The sequence below is a fragment of the Hyperolius riggenbachi genome, chromosome 5, assembly GCF_040937935.1.
Source record: "Hyperolius riggenbachi isolate aHypRig1 chromosome 5, aHypRig1.pri, whole genome shotgun sequence".
In the NCBI taxonomy this organism is placed as follows: domain Eukaryota; kingdom Metazoa; phylum Chordata; class Amphibia; order Anura; family Hyperoliidae; genus Hyperolius; species Hyperolius riggenbachi.
The window spans coordinates 399,352,411-399,376,751 of record NC_090650.1 but is presented as its reverse complement, the minus strand read 5'-3'; the positions used below and the strand labels follow the sequence as shown (position 1 = coordinate 399,376,751).

Below are 24,341 nucleotides of genomic sequence, written 5' to 3'. Positions count from 1 at the left end.
AACTCGAACATCACCCGAACAGGGTGATGTTCTGCAGAACCCGAACAGTGGCGAACACTGTTCGCCCAACACTACTGTCCATTAAGCTGTGCCTAGCAGCTTAGTGATTCAAGCCCTATAGATATTGGAAACATTTATAGATAAGTCAGACGGGAAACACAGGACAGATATAAGTTACATAGGTGTCCGAGCTACAATGTCAGGATGTAATACACTGTCTAATATTAATCAACTGCTTTATACAGACTGACTGAACATACTGACAGCTGCATTGTCCCACTTTGGTGACTGCAGTCACACTTAGAAGGACGCAGAGTTCCAGAGTTCTGACTCGGTAAAGTTGTGTAGAGTCTCAGCTGTGTCACGTCTGCAGCTCCCTCTAATCCGTCTGGCCAGATCCAGTTTCCTGACGCAGACAGTACCGTACGTTCTCTGGGGATAGACGAAGGATCTACTAGAATTACCCTTCACCTCACTGACTACAGTCTGCTAATAATTAAAGGAACAATGCAAAAATAAAAAGCTGACAGATCTGACAGATTTTGAAGTAGTTAATTTACTAAGGGGGGATTCTCAGTATTTCCTTTATAAAAGCACTCCCCGGAAAGGGATCGATACCATGATGCCAGCCAGCCAGCCTCCCTACACGCTTACACACTATTTTGGCAGTTGGACTGAGCATCTTCCATTCAGAAACTGCTTTTGTAAATAATTAACTAAGAATTCCCCATGAAGAGATGGACTGGTCCAAAACCTGACAGATTTGTAACATTTTCCCTAGCTACTCTGACAGCGGCATAGAAAAACAGTAATTTATAATGCATTTTACATTTTATGTCTATCTTAAATTTTAAAATTTTTCATGGTGATTGCCCTTTAATGTTTTTGATTTCACGTATGACAAGAAAATAGAGGCATCTTTTTTGATTATAAATGACTGTTTTCTGGTGACCAATACACACATTTGTTAATATGCACAAAGCTAATCAGCTCAGACACTAATGACCTCACATGTGAATGTTTGTGGTTTCCTGCAAAACATACACTGTTGGTGGCAGGGCCGGATTTACCATAAGGCACTGTAGGCACATGCCTACAGGCGCCTGATGATAGAAAGTCGGCTCAGTCGCCTCCCTGAGTGCCTCCCTCCCTCCTTCCCTATGCAGAGTCCTGATGAGAGTGTAAATGAGAGGTTACTCACCCTGCTCTCAGCGTTGCACTGACGAGATCTCCCTTCAGTCAGCAGCACCTCTAGCTACCTAATACTGAGGTTCCTATTGCTACCTAATACTTGGAGACACCTCTACCTACTTAGTATTAGGTAGCCAGAAGTACCCTCAATATTAAGAGACACCTGTAGTTACCTATGACAGGCAAGGGAAATAAGGGAGAAGTGACAGCTGGGACAGACAGCACACTTGTTGTGCGGTTCTTTGGGGGTTTGTAGGTTCATGGAGGGTAAAATCTAAGCTGCCAGGACATCTGTGCCTACAGGCTCTTGTAAGGTAAATCCGGGCCTGCTTGGTGGAGTCCATTCATTATCAACGTAGGCCGTTTCGTCGCAGCGTAAAGCCGAGCAACAGCTCACCCTGCTCCTGCAAAAACTCCTGCAAAATCTCCGGGCCCGCGCTGATTACTATCCCCTCTCTGAGTCCAGGGGACATACAATTTGGGCACCATCTATTGCCGGTGGATGAATTTTTTTTTTTTAACTAATTCTTGCGACGCCCGGCTGAAACTCCAGTTGCGCAAATCTGGCCCGCAGCGCTGCCGCCAAAACAATAGTCGCAGAGTTGCAACAAAATCAGCTGCCTCACTGGGCCCTGAGGACAGAGTTCAGGAATCTGCTGCAGATTACATGGCGCCACTAAGGGCTTGTTCACACCTAGGGCGTTTTGTGGTTTTTTTTAAGTGTCGGCAATTTTAAAAATCGCCCTAAAAGCGCTTGTGCAATGAATCCTTATGGGATAGTTCATATCTGAGCGTTTCATCAGCTTTCCGCTCAGCAAAGGGCTGCCTGTACCATTTTTAGGGTCATTTTTGCTACAATAAAAGGTATAGGAAACGCGCAAAACGCGCACAAAATCGCTTTGTGCGGCAATTGCGTTTGCGCTTTTAAGAATAAATACATTGTATTTATTCTGTTCCGGGTCAAAGAGTTCACTTTCTGGCTTGCGTCAGGAAGTGAAAAAATAGAATTGCTCTGCAAAAGTGCTTTGAAAATCGCTGTACACAAAATCATAGCGCAGGTAAGCGCCAGGAGGGGGAAAAAAAATCACCAAATTGCAAAACGTGGCCATCTGTGATTTTGATTTTAGATGTGAACAAAGCCTTAAGGACTAGTCAACACTTAGGGCCCTTTTCCACCAGCGCGTTTTACAATCGTTACGGTTTGCTTTCTAACATAGGAATCACGGTAGGTCATTTCCACTACCGCGATTCGTTTTTGTCAGGAACGCGAACGCGCGGTGGAGCGATATTTGCCGCGATTTTGCTATGCAGTGCATAGCATAGCAAAATCGCGGCCGCGAACGTCGGGGAATCGCCGCTAATTGCGATTCAGCAATCGCTAGCATTCAGCGTGAACGCTAGCGATTGCTAGTGGAAAAGGGCCCTTAGAGTGCTTTTGAGCGCTCTTCAAAGCACCAGCGCTTTGAAAAGTGCTTGGCTACTGTAACTGCAGGAGGGTGTTCCCACGGCAGCACTGCATGTAGCATTTATTGGAGCAATTCAGATTAAATGAATGTTCAAAAATGTTCATTCATTCAAAATTTGTGCTAGCATTTACGATTTTGAAGTGAACCAGGCCTGATTAAACTTGCTGCCCAGGTCTGGATTTACATCACAGGAGCCTATAGGCACAGACGTCCAGACACCCTAGAGTCCTAGACTTTGCCCTCCATGAACCTACAACCCCCTCTGAATTGCACCACAAGTGTGCTACATGTGCCCACTGGCGTAACAATAGGGGAAGCAGCCCCTGCCCCGTGGGGGGGCCCTGGGGCCCGCTCATGGCCGTTTTGGGGGGCAGGAGGGGTCGCAGCCTGAGGGGAGAGCTTTGCACATCAGCGGGGAGGGGCTGTCCGCTGATGTGCAAAGCTCTCCCCTCATGCTGCGACCCCTCCTGCCCCCCAAAACGGCCATGAGCGGGCCCCAGGGTGGGGGGCCCGCTCAAATTCTTGGAGGGGGGCCCGGGAATGTAGTTACGCCCCTGCATGTGCCCCTTAGTATTAGCTAGCCAGACCTATCCTCGGTTTGAATTAGCTAAAGGGTGCCCTCAAGTATTAGGAAGTAGAGGTCCCCCTGACTGAAGGGAGAACTTTTTCAGTGGAATGCCGAGAGCCGGGTGAGTAACCTCTTATTTACACTCTGCTTGGGACTCTGCATAGGGAAGTAGGGAGAGAGGCACTTGGGGAGGGGAGTGAGCTGCCTTTCCATCTTGCGCCTGTAGGCACGTGCCTACATTGCCTTATGGTGCTGGCACAATGCTATAAAATTAGATGCGGAGAAAAAGAAAATCGAGGCACTGTGATAGCAAAAATGAGGTACCTTTAATCCACGGTGTAACAGACAGCGGGGTACACAGTGGGGGTGAGGGGATGCCTGACAGCTGTTTCGCTAAGAAAGCTTCTTCAGAGGCAAATATATTTTATTTGCCTCTGAAGAAGCTTTCTTAGCGAAACAGCTGTCAGGCATCCCCTCACCCCCACTGTGTACCCCGCTGTCTGTTACACCGTGGATTAAAGGTACCTCATTTTTGCTATCACAGTGCCTCGATTTTCTTTTTCTCCGCATGCAATGTATGTTTCTGAGAGCATGTTTTAGCATACTGTACAGGATCCGGTGCACCCAATGATTCTCGCCCACATCTAGTGCCAGTCTCCTCCTCTTAAGATTGCTATAAAATTAGATGGTACGACCTTGTGGTTGCTGGAAGAATGGTATAGATTACAAGACAGCCCTGTGCATGCAGAGAGTATGTAATAGATTACATGCGAGCCTCTTTGCATGGCGGGACAACGCTAGACGCAGGCATTTCTCTATTATTTTAGCATGTAACCTGTAACGATAGGTGTCAGCAACCAGAGAGAATCTGATTATTGGTGATCTGCAGTATCACCAAGAATACAGATCTATACGTGATTATGGATGATCTGCAGAATCACCAATAATACAGATATAGTACTAACCTCTAGACAGCTGAAGCGTGTAAGTGTTTGGTGTAACAGTAGGAATTGAACCACCGGGGTAGCAGGTGGTTCAATTAGTAGAGAAGACTCTACTGCAGTCAAGAGCTCCAGGAGGGAGAGTCCCCGACTGGTTTTGCAGCAGGGCCCCCCTCTGAGGAGCAGGGGACCCCTGCAGGAGGACTGAGCACCCAAAGGTTGGGTGACAGCCAGAAGGGTCGGGCAGGCCGGGTCAGCAACACACAGGCAGATAAAGTACAGAGACAGGAGACAGATTCGGTAACCAGGGACAGGCAGGGTCGGCAACAGTAGATCAGATGTGCGAAGGTACCGAATCAGAAAACAGAAGAGAAGTCAGGAGAGATACAATTCATAAACAGATATCCAATAATGCCTAGACTTGGGTGTGAGGTCCGTGGTCTCTACACCCTGGAACTGGTCTAAGGAATAACACAGATGATATACAATTCCTAGTCTGGGGTGTGAGGTCCGTGGTCTCTACACCCTGGAACTGGTCTAAGGAATAACACAGATGATATACAATTCCTAGTCTGGGGTGTGAGGGCCGTGGTCTCTACACCCTGGAACTATGCTAGAGAATAACACAGATAATAATACAGTGAACTGGCTAAGTGTGGATTCCCAGGTCCTCCTGGTTCCACCACACTGAAGGATCTGACTAAGGTCTGAGTGCTAACACGTAAGTATTCGCAACGCCAGACAACCAGCAACTGAACAGCAAGAGATATATATAGTAAAGCAGGGGCCCCAACCGTCCCGTTTTCGCCGGGACCGTCACGGGTTGGGGGAGGGGTCCCGCTGTCCCGGGATAGCCCCCTTGTGTCCCGGCAGGCAGCAGAGGAGGCAGCGGAGGAAAAAAGAAGGATCGAGGCGCCAGCCGCGGCTGTGGTGTGCAGGATGCGGGCCAAGCTTGTGCCCCCCAGTGTCCCCCTGTATGGCGGGATACGAGCGCAGCAGAGCGGCAGTCTTACCATCTTCCTCGCGTACTGGCATCTCGTCTTCCTCCTACTTCCTGTGACGTCACAGGAAGCGGAGAAGACGAGATGCCCATATGCGAAGAGGAATGGTAAGACTGCCGCTCTGCTGCGCTGGTATCTCGCCATACAGGGGGACACTGGGGGGCACATTCGGAGGGAGGGGGGACAAGCTTGGCCCGCATCCCGCACACCACAGCCGTGGCTGGCGCCTTGATCCTTCTTTTTACCTGGGCACCCTCACCCTTCTCCCCACCATTCATATATTTTTGACTAGGGGTGTGTCAGGGTGTGTGGTTGGGGGCGTGGTCGGGGGCGTGGCTTAAGTGTCCCAGTTTCTCATCTCAAAAAGTTGGGAGGTATGAGTAAAGCGCTTCACAGCGCCGCCTAGCTCCCATCAACCAATCACCTGCTGAGCTGGGATCAGCTGACCGCCTCGATCAGCTGACCCGTCTCCTATTAGCATAAAGAGCCTGCCTTGCGGCGCGCGCGCAGCTTTCCATCTGTGTGCACTACTAGGTCCAGCAAACCAGAAGCATGTTGCTGCGGGGAAAACCGCCGCTCTGTGCGCGGATTCCGCCGCTCTGTGCACGGATTCCGCCGCCTCACTACCAGAACGCGCGGCGGCTTCTCCACAATCCGTCACATAACCCTTCACAAAAATAGTGTTTGCTGCTGTTGTAAGTAACATCATCTCAAGTACAATGTATGAGCTTATAATTATTAATATTACTTCATTGTGTTTAAATGTTTTTCAAACATTCCCTTAAGCTTTTAATTAACTAAAATACCTATCCAGGTTTATTTCTGATTTATCATTCTTTAAATAAAATACTAAATTTAATGAATTGTCTGTGGCCAAGCAGTGGCGTAACTGCCAATCACAACCCCCCCCCCCCCCCCCCCCCCAGCAAAACTTTAAAGGGGAGCCCAATGTTCACACCCTTTCCCTGCCTACCTCTGATGACCCCTCACCACATCGGGGAGCATCTTTCAGGGGCCATAAAACAAGTGTGGCTATCATGATCTTCACACCCATAACAAGTGTAGCCACAAAAACACCTGATCTGAAGGATGGACCACTTTATCAAAGGTAGTGTATTCGAATTTTGGGTCCTCCTTACAGCTCTGGGCCCCCTTGTGGTCACAAGAGCTTCTCCCCTCTAGGAGGCCATGATAATGTGAGGCCAAAATAAGTATTACTTGGGGCACTTGTATTGCGTGTTGAGAACTTAAGCTATAGATTATGTGGCAGGCCATGTGCATGCTGGGACAATGCTATAGATCACATGGCAGGCCCAGGGCTGTAACTATTAATTATGGGGGACCCCCAGCAAAACTATGATGCCTTTCCTCCCACACCCTCTTCCCCTGTGGTGGCCCTCACAATTAGAAGGCCAATCTGCCAGAATTTTATAACAAGCATACGGCCACCATGACTTCCCCCACCCATAACAAGTCCCACTTGATTCTGCTATTGCTTGCCGCCTGCCCTGACTCGGATTGGATACTGGACTCTGCTATTGCTTGCCGCCTGCCCTGACTCGGATAGTTTACCGGATTCATCCTTCCAGCACTCCACTGTGAGGTGTCACTGTTCTCTCGACCACCAGCTGAGATTATCCTAGTAGTGACCAGGTGAACACTAAGCAGCTAAGTCCAGCATTCCCTTCGGGGGGTGTTGGTGAACACCCGTGGGCGCTTAGACTCCACTACTGGGCAACATCTCCTCCTTCGGTGGAAGAGTCAACAGTGTCTGAAGATATAACAGCACCAGATGATGTCACACACAATACAGCCATTGGCACGGGACAACTACCGTACGTGCAGCCCCAACATCCTCAGTTGACTCATCTCCTTCTCTGGGCACCCCACCCTTTAGAAGCCCAGCAAAACACCGCCTATGATTAACAGAGGAAGAGAATAAAGAACAGGTACTAATGATGCCTTCTGTATAAGCTCCTCCGTCCTCTTTAACTGCAACTAGGGCTTATTTTCAGGGTAGAGCTTATTTTTGGGGAAACAGGTATATATTTTTTCGTCTCCAAACTCTCTGTAACAGACTTACTGAGAGAAGTTTAGATGCCTCCTGAACCCATCCAATGCATACCCAATGGTATGTGTATCATGTGTTCAGAAACCAGGCTATAGATTACATGGCAGGACCTATGCATACTGGGGCAATGGTACAGATTACACAGCAGTGCTTTAGCACCACACATTGGCCTTTGTTTACCATCTGTAATATTCCACCTGTTCCTGTGATGAAACGTGAGCCATCATTCAGTAAATAGTAACAGTGTCAGCGGGCAGATCTTGGTCACAAATGCCGGACATATTTTCCAGGACTGTAAAACGTTCAGCCTATTTAAAAAGCCAGCACTTTCCATTCAGCTGTCAGAAGTGACCAAGAAGTTTAGTTCAGGATTTCCTCCTTGGTGGAAGAGCTACAATAATACAGACAGGCTATGGCTCCAAATGACACAAAAACGCTGAAACCGGCCCAACGGGCCATAAGAAAGATTAAGACTGCAGCTTTGGTGTCCAGCCTGACCCGAGGCTGGCAGCATTGGGCAGCAGAACATTCGACTAAACAAGCACAAGAACCTACCGGCTGGGTGCCCAACACAGAGGATGATATTAAGGAGAACCACAAGTCAACGCTGGAGGTGAAGCTGAAACCTTCTGTTATCACCGAACCCAAAAAAGATGCCACTTGTCCTTCAGATGAAATGGGAGGAACCAATATCAAAACTAAATCTGTGACAAAAAGTTTTTCAAGTAAAGCCCAAGAGAAAGGAATGGATATTGGCCTACTGACTGAGAAGTATGAGAAAGATCCTGGCATCGAGGCATATAATGACCTTATGGTGGACAAACTACTGCAGGGCAACGTGTCTCCAACCAGGAGAAGAAAGTGCTCAAACCTGGTCTCCCAACTTACCAAAAGCTGGAAACAGGTAGAACAAGATGGTGAAGAGGCTGAAACTGTTTCCACATCCCTCTCAAAGCTTGATGAAACAGCATCCTTACCCTTACCGAAGCTTGCCGAATGTCGGAGTAAGAGCCTGGAGACTGAGGACAGTGGCTATGGAGAGAATGAGGAGGCCAAGCAGGAACCAGAGGAGACAGCAAGGATTAAGCGGTCTACTTCATCTATGTAAGTAATAGCATGATCTGACAATTGGTAGCATGTATAGGAGACTTTACTTACAGGGTCCATCCTCCTAAAAAAAATATCTAGGTGCAGTCCATTAGGTTGGATCACCAGCCATTTTCCTTTATTCCCAGGAACCTGGGCAGAGAGACTTTAGCGCCTGAGATCAAGGGTCCACCAACCTGATGCAGCTATTGGATCAGGTTTTACTTTTTGTATTAAAACATCTGTTGTTATTGTATAGCAGAGGCTGCAGCAGGAGGATTGAGACTACATGTATGTGGGAGGAAGATCTAGGATTTATAAATATGTGATTTTATTACTATAGTTTTAAGCTACATACGCACACTAGATTGAACTCAGACGGGATGGCCGAAAAATACCAGTTTGGGCAAGAATCCAGGGAGTGTACAGGAACTACCCCAGTGTCACCCAACGATCCAGCATGGCGAATATTTAAAACAGTTTGTCCCCTGAACAACCCCTGAGTGCACTCTTCTCCCACTCACCCCACCAGCATGAAAGTGATCTGCCCCCCCCCCTTTATAGTGCCAGTAATTGCAAGTGTGTATGAGGTTTTGGAGTTAGACATATATGTGTATTCAGGTCACTGACAGCAATCACTCAGAGGCTAACAAGTCAAGACTTTCTAGTTCTGGATAAAGTCAGGAAGAGGTACAGCTTCTGCCATGTCTGTTGAGTTCCTAGCTGGGAAGATTTGCCCTCACTTCCTGTCCCACAAAGCATTAACAGGGAGGAGAGGAAAACTGTCCCAATGAGAGGTGAAACCCCACCTGCACAGTTGTCATGAGACTGGTGGACTCAAGATTTATTTCTACCCATAATAGTAAAGATTTTGTAACCTTACTTTTTGTTTTAGTATCCAATTTCACATGAACAGAAAGTAAAGTAATTTTGTAGCTAGTATGGTTGACTCAGTGAGAAAGTCCATAGGGAAATTCGGCTAGTCCATGGATAGCCACCTCTCAAACAGCTAGGTTTCAGATAGGTTGTAGTAATAATAGGCCCACACTATTCAGCCAATTAGAAGGTTTCAAGTCAGACATTGCTGTGATTGGAGAACTGTTCCCTATGAACTTTCTCACTGGGTCACCAAAACCATACTACTATAGCTCCAGAATTTCCAGCAACAGGATGCAGAGAGCATGAAAAGTGTTTGTCAAAACTAAAGGTAGTGTATGGGCTGGAATTCAGCTTGGTGCAAATCGCAACAGAAAGCACTAAGCATTTGCGATTACGCTTAGCGATTTTTGGTGTGAACTAGCCCATAATTCAGGAGAAAAAGGAAATTGCAGGTGGGCCCTTGTAAGGAAACTCAGGAGAAAGGGTCAATGAATCAGGGCCCAGGTATCTGAGTGGGAGATCTGTTTATGTTCACGATTCTCAATAGTAGGGAAATGAGGAGTATCACAGCTGGTACCTCCTGAGATGCTAATAATTCCAAGTTGATGCAAATATGATGACATGCAGATGTATGCAACTTGGAGTGATTGCATTTGACAGTTGCATTCCCAAGGTGCAAACATTTGCATTAAGTTAGCTTAATTATACAACACATATTTATTAGCATCTTGTTGACCATCTCTACCTCCCGAAGGTGGAATCGGCACTAGTCTACCTCATAAGGAAATTCCACTAATGTGATTGGATCCCGCTTGAACTGCTAGATTTTAGATAGGTTGCAGTAAACCATGCCCAAACTAATTTCAGCCAATCACAATATTTATGCTGTAGAGGGTGCTGTGATTGGAGAACTGTTCCCTATGAGATTTCCTGCTGGATCCGTTAAAGTAGACTAGTGCCGTGAAACCTCCACCCAGCCAGGCCCACGTGAGAGGGTGGATTCCGGAGGATGAGTTCATATGCATAAGTGGAGGGACCCTTTAAAGGGGAACTGAAGAGAGAGGTATATGGAGGCTGTCATGTTTATTTCCTTTTAGACAATACCAGTTGCCTGACAGCCCTGCTGATCCTCTGCCTCTAATACTATTAGCCATAGCCCCTGAACAAGCATGCAGCAGCTCAGGTGTTTCAGTGGTTCAGACTTATAAGTCTGATCTGACAAGACTAGCTGCATGCTTGTTTCTGGTCTTAATCAGATACTACTGCAGAGAAATAGACCAGCATGGCCGCCAGGTAACTGGTATTGATTAAAAGGAAATAAACATGACAGCCTCCATATACCTCTCTCTTCAGTTCCCCTTTAAAGTGGGCCTGAACTCTTGCACAGGACAGAAGGAAAACAGAGAGAAAGGCACCCTGTATTGATTTAGTTTAGCCTAATTCCCCCTCGTCTGTGACTAATCACAACTGTAATTTGATCTCTCAGCTTTGTCAGCTGGCTGCATCGAGGGAGCAGCTAATTTGTAAACACAGGATGTTAACCCTATGTCTGCTTCCTTGAAAGCAGGAAGTAGACACGCTGCAGATGTATTGCAGGATTTGTATTGGCTGTAACAGAGATGCTTTTCTGTAAAGGTTATTATGCTGTTGCTTATCGTTTAGAGCAGCGAGGAAGTGCTGAGTCTGGGGCTGCTTTAAGCACAGCATTCCGCTGAATCTTTTTCTACACACTGTGCTGTGCTATGCAAAGTTTGTTAAATAGCTTATTTATTTTTATATGAAGCGGCTGGTGTGTCACAGAGGCTTAATCTCCTATATTAAATGCCTAATCTCTCAATTCTCCTGGATGAGACGATGAATGAAATATTTAATAGTCCAGAGTATTACATAATGAATCATTAATGAAGCCGGAGCCTTCTGCTGTGCGGCTGCATCAGTCAGTGCATCTATCTGATGGGAGTTATGAGAGATTTCTGTGCGGAGAATCTGCAGAGTCCACGCAGTCTATAATAAGCTGTGAGTGAGAAAACAGCTGATCTGTGCTGTCTATCAGCTGCTGACGCACAAGGAAGTTTAGTGCCCTCCCCCTTCCAGCTGCGATATCTAAAGCAAACTCCAAGCAAGTGTCTGTAAGGCCTATTTTCCACAGACTGTTGAGCTGTGTTCTCAGCAAGCAATTACCAGGCAGCAGTGAGCAGTTATGAGAGTATGAGAGGCATTTCACTGCCTATCAACAGTCCATTGAAAAGAGGCCTAATGGTGCTATTTCTTTAAGACTGACAATGAGGTGCAACTTAGTACAAGTGTGTGTGCATGAAGATGGTTATTAATGAGATGGTAATGATTTAAGTTGATGCAAATGTGTCATTTTATGCATATGAATTGGAACATTTAAAATAATTAGGTACTGCATGAGCGGTCTAGTTCTGAGCTGCATAAATTTGCATCATATTAACATAACATTTACACCACTAACAACACTGTAGTTGTTCTGGAAGTTCTTATGCTAGAAACCCACTAGCAGCAATTTCTAATCGCTAGTGATATGAAAATGCGCTTGCTAATGCAATGCTATGGGGGATTTTTATAAAATCACATCGCTCAAGTGGGATCACACCCATTACATTAGCATTAGTTTTCAAACCGCGAAGCACTCAGAAAATCGTTCCTAGTGGGTTTCTGGCCTTACTGTGGAAGACATACAATGCACAGCTCAAGGCCCAAACCCTCAGGAGTTCCATAATGCTCTTCAGTAGAAATTGGGATGCCAAGTGGGACTTTTCTGAGTGTCAGACATTGGTTCCACATGCTCAGGAAGTCCACACACCTGCATGCCTACAACTGTATCCATGCGTATCAAGGAAACTCCACTTCAATGCATGCGGGAATAAAAGTTCGACCTTTATTAAATGAACATGTTCCTGTAATCTTTAAGAGGTCCACACCTCTATTAGTTCCACATGGTCAGGAAGTCAAGACCACTGCACTTCATCTAGTATCATTGGTTTTGAATAAAGTTGCTCCTGCATTCTCCACTAAATCTTGGCAAAGGAACAATACTGTAGTCAGTTATGTCTGCAAAAAGCTGCTTGTTCACCTGAGTACACATTGAGGACACCTGGCCTTGTTTGCAATTTTCCTCGATTACCAGGTTCTATTACACAACTTAAATACTGTGCTTACTGTTGCCAAGCAAAAGGACTTTGCTGACATCTTCCCCACATCCGCCTTCTTCCTAAACCCCACAACCCCTCCCCCCACTGTCACCTTCTCAACAAAGACAATTTAATGAGAAAAAAAGTACTCTCAGCTCACTGGTATACTCCCACACCAACCACTTTACCAAACTCCTACCTCAGCTCCTGCATCGGGTTATTTAGATTAGTGTTCCCAAACCCCATCCTCAAGGCCTATCCACAGCGCATGTGTTAAGAAAATCCACAGAGGGAGTTAATCAGCTCTGCTGAAATCAATGACCCCACCTGTAAACATATGTAGTTTCCTACAAAACATGCACTGCACTATTAATATTTTCTCCCTTAGCCATGAAGAAGGCAGATGTATTCCTATCCTGAAGAACTCCTCTCTGCTACTCTCTCTTTTCTCCTTTGTGCCTCCAAACTACTTGAGCACCTCGTATACAAATTCCTATCAGAATTTCTTACTTCCACCTCAACACTCAATCCTTTTCAGTCTGGCCTTCAACCCACACACACTTAATTGAAACGGCTCTCACAAAGGTTGCCAATGCTGTCTAGACCCAGCACTGTCGGTTATGGTGACACTGCTGCCTCCTGTTTTGGTTCCTATTTATCAGACTAACCTTTCCAAATCATCTTCAGTTTTAACCATGGATGGTCAATGAGAACTTTTTATATTTGTACATCGACATGCTACATTAATATGGTGGCTTGGATCGATTTGTCTAAATATAAGTTGTCCCACTTGCTGGTTCTTATTGCCTGGCCATTACAGGACTACAAAAAGACCTTGCACGCAATATGAAGGTCCACTTGTGTCACTCTGCTTTGCTATTGATTTATATGCTAAGTCAATAAAAAGTATAGGCATATTCCGTGCAAATAAGCCACAGCTTGCTTCTTTTCTTCCACTTGTAGTGCTTTCTTGAAAGCAAATATTACACATAAGTAATGGAGTGGCATTGAGGCAATATTTCCTGACTTTTGGTTATATCGAGCACATTTGCTAAAAGTTTAGAATATGTATTTGGTTCTTGGATTAGTAATTGCAGTTTTTCAATCTAATAATCTGATGTTTAGAGCTGGCCTAATATATCTGTTAATTTTGTTTTTCAGGAGTAATAAAGCTACAGGAGAACTCAACAGCATTAACAAAGCCTACAAGCGACACAGTCATGTGAACAATGTCAAGGGCAGGTGGGAAAAGTGGTCAGGTGACCACAGTGAAAGCCAGAAACTGAACCCTTTCAGTGAGGACTTCGATCATAACTATGCAATGTCTCTGAGGCTTCAGAAGGGAGATGAAGGCTATGGGCGTCCCAAGGAGGGAACAAAGACGGCTGAAAGAGCCAGGAGAGCAGAGGCCCACATACATCGGGAAATGAAAGACCTCTGTTTCATCATTTCCACAATGGCAAAACCAGGAAAAGATGGAACAATCCAGGTCACCTTTGGAGAGCTCTTCGATAGATACGTGCGGATCTCTGACAAGGTGGTCGGAATCCTGCTGAGAGCCAGAAAACATGGGATGGTAGACTTCCCTGGAGAAATGTTATGGCAGGGGAGAGATGATGATGTCATCATCACATTACTGTGACAAAATTAAGCTGGACTTTAGATTTAATACTGGCAGTAAAGAAAATTGTTCGCCTTTAAGAGCAAATTGCCCCAAATCAGGCGGTTTTGTTTTGAATGAAACTACGGGCTGGTGCACACCAAAAGCAGTTCTGAGCGTTTAAAACGCTTGCTGGTGGAAAACCGCGTGGCTAATGAAAGGGAATGGTGCACACCAGAGCGGTTTGTTTTTCCCCCAAACGCAAACTTAAGTCCTGCAGCATTTTTTTAGATTTCTGATGGCGTTTCTGCCTCAATGTATAGGAAAGTGGAAAACTGCTCTGAAAAACGCTAGATCAGAGCAGTTTTCCAGGCGTTTTTGTTACAGAAGCTGTTCAGTAACAGCTTTACTGTAACAAAATATAAAATCTGCTACACAAAAACACTCCAAAAACCGCTAGGCATGTTTAGAAAATCTCTCTAAACATGCCTAGAATCGCTCTGAAAATCTGCTTCAAAACCTCTAGTGTTCGCGGATCTGCTAGAGGTTTTTGGTGTGCACTCGCCCTAAGAGCAGTTGGAGGGCTGGTTCACATTGCAAGAACTTTTTTTAAGCGATTGTGATTTTACAAAGCTCTTGCTAATGTAATGGTATATGAGTGATGCGATTTTATAAAAATCATCCATAGGATTGCATTAAAAAAAAAAGAGCTTTTTAAAGGGAACTAGAGATGAAGCACCTTTTACCATATATATCAGTGGGAACATTAGAGAAAACACCTACCCTGCTCTCGGTTTCATTCTGCACTGCACAGCTTGTTTCTAATCAGCTCTGATAAAATCTCCAACTGAGCATTCAGTCTGGCTTTGCTCAGGAATATTTATAGCTCAGTCTGTGTTCTCTCATGTCTTCAAGTCCAAGCCTGCCCCCTGCTGGCTCTGCTCAGGAATCATTATAGCTGAGTAATTATAGCAAAGCCAGACTGAATGCTCAGTCTGGGATTTTATCAGGTCTGATAAGAAACAAGCCGTGCAGTGCAGAATGAAACAGAAAGCATGGTAGGTGTTTTCTCTAATGTTCCCACTGATACATATGGTAAAATACATGAGGGTGCTTCGTCTCTGGTTCTCTTTAAATCACTGGCACTTAAAAAGCTCTTGCAGTGTGAACCAACCCGGATGCTGCACTAGATTTGGTTTCTGAGAAATCCACGCTGCCAGGACTTTGATCTCAGATTTCTATGTATTGTTCATAGATTATTATGGCCATTCACCATTATAAACAATATTACAGCCACTAAACTCTGGACTCTTCTGGTTATGTTAAACGGTGATGGTGATATGATTGACCTGTAGCAAGAGCAGCACTGTGCTGTAGATATTATATACTGTATGAAGGATGTAGTACTGGTGGAAATGGTTGGAACAGTAGAGTTGGAAAGATAGGTCTTAACCTTTGCTATATAATTGCCAAGCCTGTTATTTAATAAGTTATCAATGTAATGTTTCCATGTACAGCTTTATAGGTATTTGGGAGGGATAGTAAAATGAATATATTTTATATTATTTATTGAATTGTGTAAACTTATTTTTTTTATAGCTCTATAAACTATCCAGATTAAATGTACATTTGGCCTCTGTGTTTTTGCTCAGTCATTTTGACCACCTTGTCATTCTCAAATTGAAAAATACAATGAATTGTATAGTGTATGTGTCCAGCTTTAGGGCCCCTTTCCACTGACTGCATTTCCGGATCACCGCAATTCGCCAATCGCATGGGCAATGGAATAGGCGGCGAGAGAGCCCAAGGACCTCATGGGGCTGGAAAAAGCCTCAAGCAAGTATAAATACAGAGGTATTGCTCATCTCGGGTATCTCTGGGAAGACCCCAATCTCTGGTTTTGTAGTAGAAGGGCAGAATTATGTGCATCAGTCTTGGGATGAGATGCTGAGCATTCCAAATATATGCAAATTTTAGCTTGAAAATGGACCAAATGCATTGGCTGATGCACGCAATTGGTCCATTTTCCAAGCTGCATACATTTTTCATGACCTTTCATTTTTCACCCTTAGGCCTGGTGCACACCAAAATCCGCGAGCAGATCCGCAAAATGCTAGCAGATTTTGAAACACTTTTTCTCATTTTTCTATAGCGTTTCAGCTAGCGTTTTGCTCTTTTGGTGTAGTAGATTTCATATATTGTTACAGAAGCTGTTCAGTAACAGCTTAAGGGCCCTTTTCCACTTGCAATCGCTAGCGTTCACGCTGAACGCTAGCGATTGCTGAATCGCAATTACCGGCGATTCCCCGACGTTCGCCTCCGCGATTTTGCTATGCACTGCATAGCAAAATCGCGGCAAATATCGCTCCGCCGCACGTTCGGGTAAAAAACGAATCGCGGTAGTGGAAATGACCTACCGCGATTCCTATGTTAAAAAGCAAACCGTAGCGATTGTAAAATCGCTAGCGGTTTGCGACTTTGCGATTCAGCCAGCGCAAACGCGCTGGTGGAAAAGGGCCCTTACTGTAACAAAACCGCCTGGCAAACCGCTCTGAACAGGCGTTTTTCAGAGCGGTTTGCGTTTTTCCTATACTTAACATTGAGGCAGAAACGCATCCGCAATCCAAAAAATGCCTCACCCCGGGAGGATTCGTTTCTGCAAAACGCCTCCTGCTCTGGTGTGAACCACCCCTATGAGATACATTGACCAAGCGTATCCGCAGCCGCAAGCGGCTGCAGAAACGCTGAAAAAGCCGCTCGGTGTGCACCAGCCCTTAGAGGGCAACTGAAGCAAGAGGGATATGGAGGTGGGCATATTTCCTTTTTAACAATGCACATTGCCTGGCTGCCCTGCTGATCCTCTGCCTCTAACACTATTAACCATAGCCCCTGAACAAGCATGCAGATCAGGCGTTTGACATTACATTAAGACTAGCTGCATGCTCGTTTCTGGTGTGATCCAGATACTACTGCAGCCAAATAGATCAGCAGGGCTGCCAGGCAATGTGTATTGTTTAAAAGGAAATAAACATGGCAGCCTCCATAGTCTTCTCACTTTAGTTCCCCTTTAAGGTGCCCATACAGGGTACAATGTTTTCATTTTTTCCCCCGATAATTTTGTTCAATTATTCCTTTGGATCGACTACTGTATAAAGATTTTTCCAACACGTCTGATCAGATTTTTATCGAAACAAAACCCACCAAAAAACGGGCTATTCGATTCTTTTTCTTCTTGATCAAAAAAGGATTCTTTTAAACATCCAAAATAGTTTTGGTCGAATAAACTGGAAAATGTTACGTTTTTATTGTACCATGTATGGCTTTAGCGAGCCAGAGTGTCCAATGCCCATGACCAGGACTCCGTATGTGATGACCTGTTTCCTGTCAAAGTGCATGCAGAGGTAACTGCAAAGAAGGGACAGTCTTATTGCAGCAACCCTAATCATGCCCACTGACAAGCTGGCACCTCAATAAAACAGAGTTTATACCGGTAGTTCCTATAGAACAGCCAAAAATGTATTGGTTTTATATCACATTATTCCTGTACAGCTCAGGTGTAGAACTCCAGTCAAGAGCCAAATTCATGCCAGTGTGTAGGATGGAGAAATGTGGTTTACTTGGTGTACCACAACTTTCCCGATTCAGTCCAGTCAATATGAGCAGTAGCGGTATGCGCACCGCTACTGCAACAGTCTATAAAGATTGTTGCCGTGCCATTGTGAGCCAAGGTGTACTGCTCATACCACTCGGCAACTCTGAGTCGATCATAGTACTTGCGTTGCACAGTAGGTACCGTGGCCTATCTCATAGAGATTAATGGTCACTGTCAAGCCTGGATTTACATCACAGGAGCCTATAGGCACAGATGTTGTGGCATGCTAAACTTCGCCCTCCAGAAAACCACAAACCCCCTTCAAACCGCACCGCAAGTGTGCTGGCTGCCCCTTCTCCCTTATAGGTAGCTACAGGTGTCTCTTAGCATTAGGTAGCCAGCTAGTGGTGCCCTGACTGAAGGGAGATCTTGTCAGTGGAATGCTCAGGACTCTGCATAGGGAAGGAGGGAGGCGCTCTGGGAGGAGAGTCGCCCCTCCATCATCAGGCGCCTGTAGGAGTGTGCCTACAGTGCCTTATGGTAAATCCAGCTCTGGTCACTGTGATGGGGAGCGGCGGAGGAGAGTACCGCAATGTGCTAGTGTGCAAGTAGCCTTAAAAGAAACCGGACACGAGGTAAAGCTACCCAAGCATAGAGGTATGTTCATGCTGGATCCACATACCTCTGTGCATGGTCTGTTCCTCTCCTTGCCCACAGTAATCACTCCTTGGAACAAAATCTTTCGGCTACGGTCAAAATTATCAAGAAGAGGCAAGCTTGCCACGATGTTCCCTCCCATCCCCTCCCCTTTTCACTCTCTTAGGAGACTGTATATTCAAGAGAACCTGAGCTGATCTCTGGTATGAAATCACATATTTGCCAAAGGAGAAAGAAGCCTCAGGATGCTAATGAAGCTTCCCATGGCTGCCCCCACCCCCCAGCTAATTGGGGCTGCACTCCTCTTATGAAACGAGCGTGGCCGTGCTGCAGACGCTCAAAAAACACCATGCCTGTTCAGTAGCATGGAGCGCCTCCGGCTTACAGTGCAGGAGCAGCTGGACTCAGACAGGCACAGTACGGCCGGGCTCATGCTTAAAGAGACTGAGCACTGCTCATGGGCATGCCTTTAAGCCAGAAGACTTCCAACAAAGTCGTGGTATGACCCCTCTGGAGGAGCCTCTTGCAATGGCTATGTGTATCACTTCCTCTTCCTGCTTCATTCAGTGATGCACTTCTTTAACAGAGAAGACAGGGGTGATCTGGAAGTTCTAACATAGCCAAGATGGCAGCCGCAATTTTTAAATTGAAATCGAACGAAAACTATTTGGTGTAGAACAGCGATTCAGGCATCAAATGAAAGAGGAGAGCACAAGCTACAGAAAGGTATGCATCTTCTAGTATTTTGCAGTACTGGTTGGAGTCTTAAAGGCATGCCCATGAGAGGTGCTCGGAGTCCCTTTAAAGAGACCTTTAGCCCCCATCAGATTACAAACCAGAACTTGTAAATAACCTTTGGAGGGTCCGCAAATGGCAATGGGGGACTGAAGGACAGCAAGGGATCTAGAGGCGTCCGTATGCGATTTTGTACCTGAGCTTCAGATGGATACACTTTAAGGGCTCAGACACACTAAGTGGTTTTCTGAGCGTTTTTGGGTCATCAGCACTTTGAGCGCTTTTAAAAAATTTGTTCCCATTCACTTGAATTAAAATCACAGTAAAATCATGAACGCAAAAAACATAAGTGGTCGGGATGATTTTTACGCGATTTTACTGCAAGTGAGCGATTTTTTTTAAAAAAGCTCACTAATGACCCAAAAACGCTCAGAAAAGCGCTTAAAGTGTCTGAGCCGGAACTCTTGAATTCTGCCACACATTCAACATGCAAAAATCTGAGAGGAAACATCCAGGTTGAGCCATAAAAAACTTCAGGAGACCTCAGGCATTGTATTGTACATATATTTATTGTCTATATTTATATATATATTTATACATATATTTATAATCATCACTATGACCTTATAGTACTGAAAATCCATAACAGGATTAGTAACGGTCTTTCTATCCACAAAGACGGTAATAGTGCTGTGGCAGACCCGCAGGGGAGGGGGATAAGGGAGACCAGTCTATATATTTACATATATTCTACACAGCGGACCTAGCGGGGCATAGCACTATGTACACATAGCACAAACAGCCTCGTCCCTTTTATTTCCAAAGTGTCAGCTCTTCTGTTCAGACTACTTGCTGGATAACAGAGGATTCCGGGTAATCTACGTGTCCCCCGGAAATAGGTTGATGTCACTTCCTCCAGCACTGTGGAGCCACCTATGGAAAGACTCGCTCACTGTTGCCATACCAACCCATCCTTCCTTTCGAGAGGGGAATCTGAGCGACCGTTTTTCCTTTCAAAATATTCATGCATGCAGCATATAGTCTTCCAGTCCTGTAATGCCAGCAGTCAGTGGTCTTCACTCAAAGAGCCATTTGTGGGTTAAAAAAACAAAACCACCAAAAAACAAAACCCCAAACAACGGAAATTAGCAGCAGCAAAGAAACTTCTGTGGACAGTCTATGATCAGATCAGTGTCATCAGTGCCTGACCAGCCCAGTTCTGGAGTAGGACTTGCTTCCCCAGGACAGTGATGCTCCTACACAGGACTGTCACAGTGTTGAAAGACACACACATTGGTTTTTGTAAAGATAGGAAATTACTGACCAATCACAGGATCCACCCACAGGGTGACAACCCTAGATTTGTCAGGCATTTCAAAAGGACTAAATATGGGAAACGCAGATCTAAAACGACCAGAACCGATAACGGGCATTATAGTATCAGATGAAGAACCCCCGCCTGTAGCTGGGGCAGATAATAGCCATTCCACGTGGCTTATTAAAGTGCTATAAAGCAAACCCGTCACATGAAGACGTTTCTATAAGAACAATGCTACTTTTTCGACATTAAATTTACAAGATAATATACAAGGTTATCTAACGGCTGAATCTTCAGCACAAAAAAACTCACTGTCACACTGAGAGCAGCAACTGTACTCATAACACCAAAGAAGGCTTTGGAACTGAAAAAAAGTGTCTGGACAGCCCAAATAACCTATTAACTGCTACAGATAGAGCCAACCCTCTATACATCTCTACCAGGATGGCCTGGCCACTACACAACTACCACCAGGAGAGCGACACACTGCAGATCTTCCACCAAGACAACCAGCTCTCTGGAAATCTCCCAACAAGCGTGCTAATCCTCTACTCATCATCATCAGAGTGAAAACCTTCTACACACCTCCATTGAGAATGAATCCCCAAGTCAACTAACACTAGATCTAGAGAGCCAACCATCTCCACACCCTACAGCAGAGAACCCTGAAGAACGGGGCAGCTCATCGTAGATCGAGAGACAGAGATACTCCTTTAATACATCACAAAGAGTGGTAAGTTTCAGCAAAGCACCATCAACAGAGCTAGCCCTCAAAACAGCAACACTAAAGGCCCATACACACGTCGGATTTTAGCGAACGACCCGTCGTTTGAACGTTCCGTCGTTCGGACGTTTCCGCGTCAAATCCGACGTGTGTACAGACTATCGTTCGGGTGATAAGACTGGTTACCAGCGATCCGCCGGGCGGATCGTTGGTAACCAGTCTTATCACCCGAACGATAGTCTGTACACACGTCGGATTTGACGCGAAAACGTCCGAACGACGGAACGTTCAAACGACGGGTCGTTCGCTAAAATCCGACGTGTGTATGGGCCTTAAGTGAGCCAGACCCCTACACAATACCACCAAGAGAGACAGCCCCTTAAGTACCTCCACAAAGTGAGCAAACCCTCTTTAACTACTCTATATTAACATACCCACTCTTTGAAAAAAAAAATACTTGACCTTCTAAATACCTCCACCAAGAGAGACTATATTCTACACACCTGCACCAACAGAGCCAACTCATTATACTCCAACAAGAGAGCTAGTCCTCTACAGACCTCCACCAGGAAAGCCAACCCCTTTATGTATCTCCACAGAGACAAACCTCTGAAAACCTCTATATAGCTCTAACTAGAAAGCCTTTAATCCACTTTCACTAGGAAAGCCAACCCCTTTACACATCTCCACTGAGAGAAAACCCATGAAAACCTCTACTAAGAGAACATTTCTACACACCTCTATTAGGAGGCCCTACAATTTCACCAAAGTAGCTGACCCTTTACAAACCACAGAGAATGGTAACCCTCTACAGACCACCAGGAAAAGTTAGCATCCTACATACTACCACCAGCTAGAGAGCTAACCCTCTACACACTGCCACCAAGAGAGCTAGTCCAGAACACACATAGATCAAGAGAACTAACCCTTTACACACCTAACCAAAAGAGCCAATCATCTACACACCTCCACCAGGGAAAACACAAAAAGTCTACACTGCCACAGAAAGCAAAACCTTTACGTGCCCCCATGACAATTAACCCCAGCACAACTTTGAAAGCAACCCTCTACATGTGACCACCAAGAGTTGACCTATTTTCACAGAGCGCTAACCCTTTACAAATCACCATCAATAGCACCTCCTCTGAGCTCATAGGACACATCTGTACATTCCACGAGTAACACAACTTACAATATCTTCAACTTATTGTACACAACAAGCAAGGCAACTGGGTACTAATGAGTACAACAGATACGCACTCACTACAAAACGACATTGGGCTTTGCTGATTGTATTAATTCCTTCAGGAACACTTTTGTACGCTGCATTGCTGAACCAGAGTGTAAAAAACGAATAATCGGCCAAGCTTGTCTAAAGGAACAAAGAATAGTAAAGGTCAACTCCAACCAAAAAAAGTTATTTCAGAGTTTGATGGGCAGTGGAGGACTGCATTATACTTCAGTCTTACCCAGAGGCTAACAAATGCATTCTCCTGCAGCATTTTATATCTGTTCTGTACTCAACATCTACCTGTAGATGCTTGCGCCTCCTCTCTCCAACAATGGTGACATTTCCCTGTAATAGTGTGTATCCTCCCCTCCCACAATATTCAACTTTCCCTGAAGTAGATTAGGTCTCCTCCTCTCACACAATGGTGAGAGTTCCCCTGCAGTAATTTGTGTCTTTTTCCCACAATGGTCAGATGTTCTCTTCATTTATCAAAAGGTGAGATTTTCCTGCGGTAGTTTGTGCCTCTTGCCTCAGAACTGTGAGATTTCCCTGCAGTTATTAATGTCTCCTGCCCTCCCACAATGGTAAGAAATCCCTGCAGTAGTTTGTGACTCCTCCCTCCCATAAAGGAAAGGTTTCCCTGCAGTAGTTTGTGTCTACTGTTCTACAATGATGAGTTTTCCCTGCAGAGGTGTTTGCCTGACCCCCCCCCCCCAATCATGGTATCATTTTCCTGTGGTGGCTTGTGTCTCTTCCCCTCCCACAGTGGCAGTCACTGTGATGCAACCCTGCTTCCTTGATTATTTTATCATGATTAATCTAGGAGGGGAGAGTAACCCTAGTATACTTTGGTTGGTTAATGGATAATGTGAAAAGTTGCCAATATCAGCATCCGCAACAAAATAAACAATAGTTATTTACGTGGCTGATATTTAAAGGATACCCGAACTGACATGTGACATGATGAGATAGACATGGGAATGTACAGTGCCTAGCACACAAATAACTATGCTGTGTTCCTTTTTTTCTTTCTCTGCCTGAAAGAGTTAAATATCAGGTATGTAAGTGGCTGACTCAATCCTGACTCAGACAGGAAGTGACTACAGTGTGACCCTTACTTATAAATTCCAACTATAAAACACTTTCCTAGCAGAAAATGGCTTCTGAGAGCAAGAAAGAGGTAAAAAGGGGGACTTCTTATCAGGGAGGGTCACACTGTAGTCACTTCCTGTCTGAGTCAGGATTGAGTCAGCCACTTACATACCTGATATTTAACTCTTTCAGACAGAGAAAGAAAAAAAGGAACACAGCTTAGTTATTTGTGTGCTAGGCACTGTACATACATATGTCTATCTCACCATGTCACATGTCAGTTCGGGTATCCTTTAAATACTTTGCATCCCAGGGGGCTTCCGTGGATGATTTTCCACTATTATCTAATCCATCAATTTCCTATTTTGTAAATAAAACCATTTGGTAACACACTACTTGCAGACTCCTCCCTTAAGATTCAATTTATGATAGTTTGAAATTCCAATGCAACTTAGGAGGCATGATCTCAGAATCACCACCAGGTGGCACTGTAGGTACAGACAGACAAAAACTTGTGGTATCTGGAAGCAATGGGAAGGAAGCCACTCCCATAAGTGGCAGTCATGTGCCGATGCCAGCTTAGTGTGTTGCACGTCGATGGCGCAAAACATGAGAACAGGCAGCTTATTTGGAGTTGATACACATGATATCCCCAGGTGGAGAGAGGAGGAGATGGAGATTGTGCTGGACATATGTTGTCATTTCCGACCAGTAACTACATATATATCTCTGGCCACTGGAATCCAACATCTCATATTTAGGTGGAGCTCAGTTCCCCCATAGTGAGGATCTGTGACGCAGGCAGCTGTGATCACATGACAGCTGGCCGCATGAATACAGTGCCCTATGCTGGCAATAGGTGTACAACCTTCTGCTTGATGCCAGTTGGTGACAAAGTGACAGAGTTACAACATTCATCAAAAACGTACAGGTACAGCTTCACCCGATATTTATGTCCGAAAATAGATATAACTACCCAAAAATAAAAAATTACTATGCTTAAATATTAACAAAAATACAAATATATGAAAAGG

General features: G+C 45.1%; 1 protein-coding gene across 1 annotated transcript; it reads left to right on the top strand.

The window, feature by feature from the left end:
* Positions 1–7,558: 7,558 nt before the first annotated feature.
* ABRA (actin binding Rho activating protein) lies at positions 7,559–15,596 on the top strand. Its single transcript, XM_068237914.1, has 2 exons — positions 7,559–8,342; positions 13,520–15,596. The coding sequence occupies exons 1-2, from the start codon at positions 7,651–7,653 to the stop codon at positions 13,998–14,000; spliced, it is 1,173 nt and encodes a 390-aa protein (XP_068094015.1). The 5' UTR covers positions 7,559–7,650; the 3' UTR covers positions 14,001–15,596.
* The last annotated feature ends 8,745 nt before the right edge of the window (positions 15,597–24,341 follow it).

What these genes read in the sequence shown, in the direction of transcription:
- ABRA (XM_068237914.1), top strand. Translation starts at nt 7,651, where the DNA reads ATGGCTCCAAATGACACAAAAACGCTGAAACCGGCCCAACGGGCCATA. An exon ending in AAGCGGTCTACTTCATCTAT is followed by an intron (nt 8,343 to 13,519) that starts GTAAGTAATAGC and finishes TTTGTTTTTCAG; the next exon opens with GAGTAATAAAGCTACAGGAG.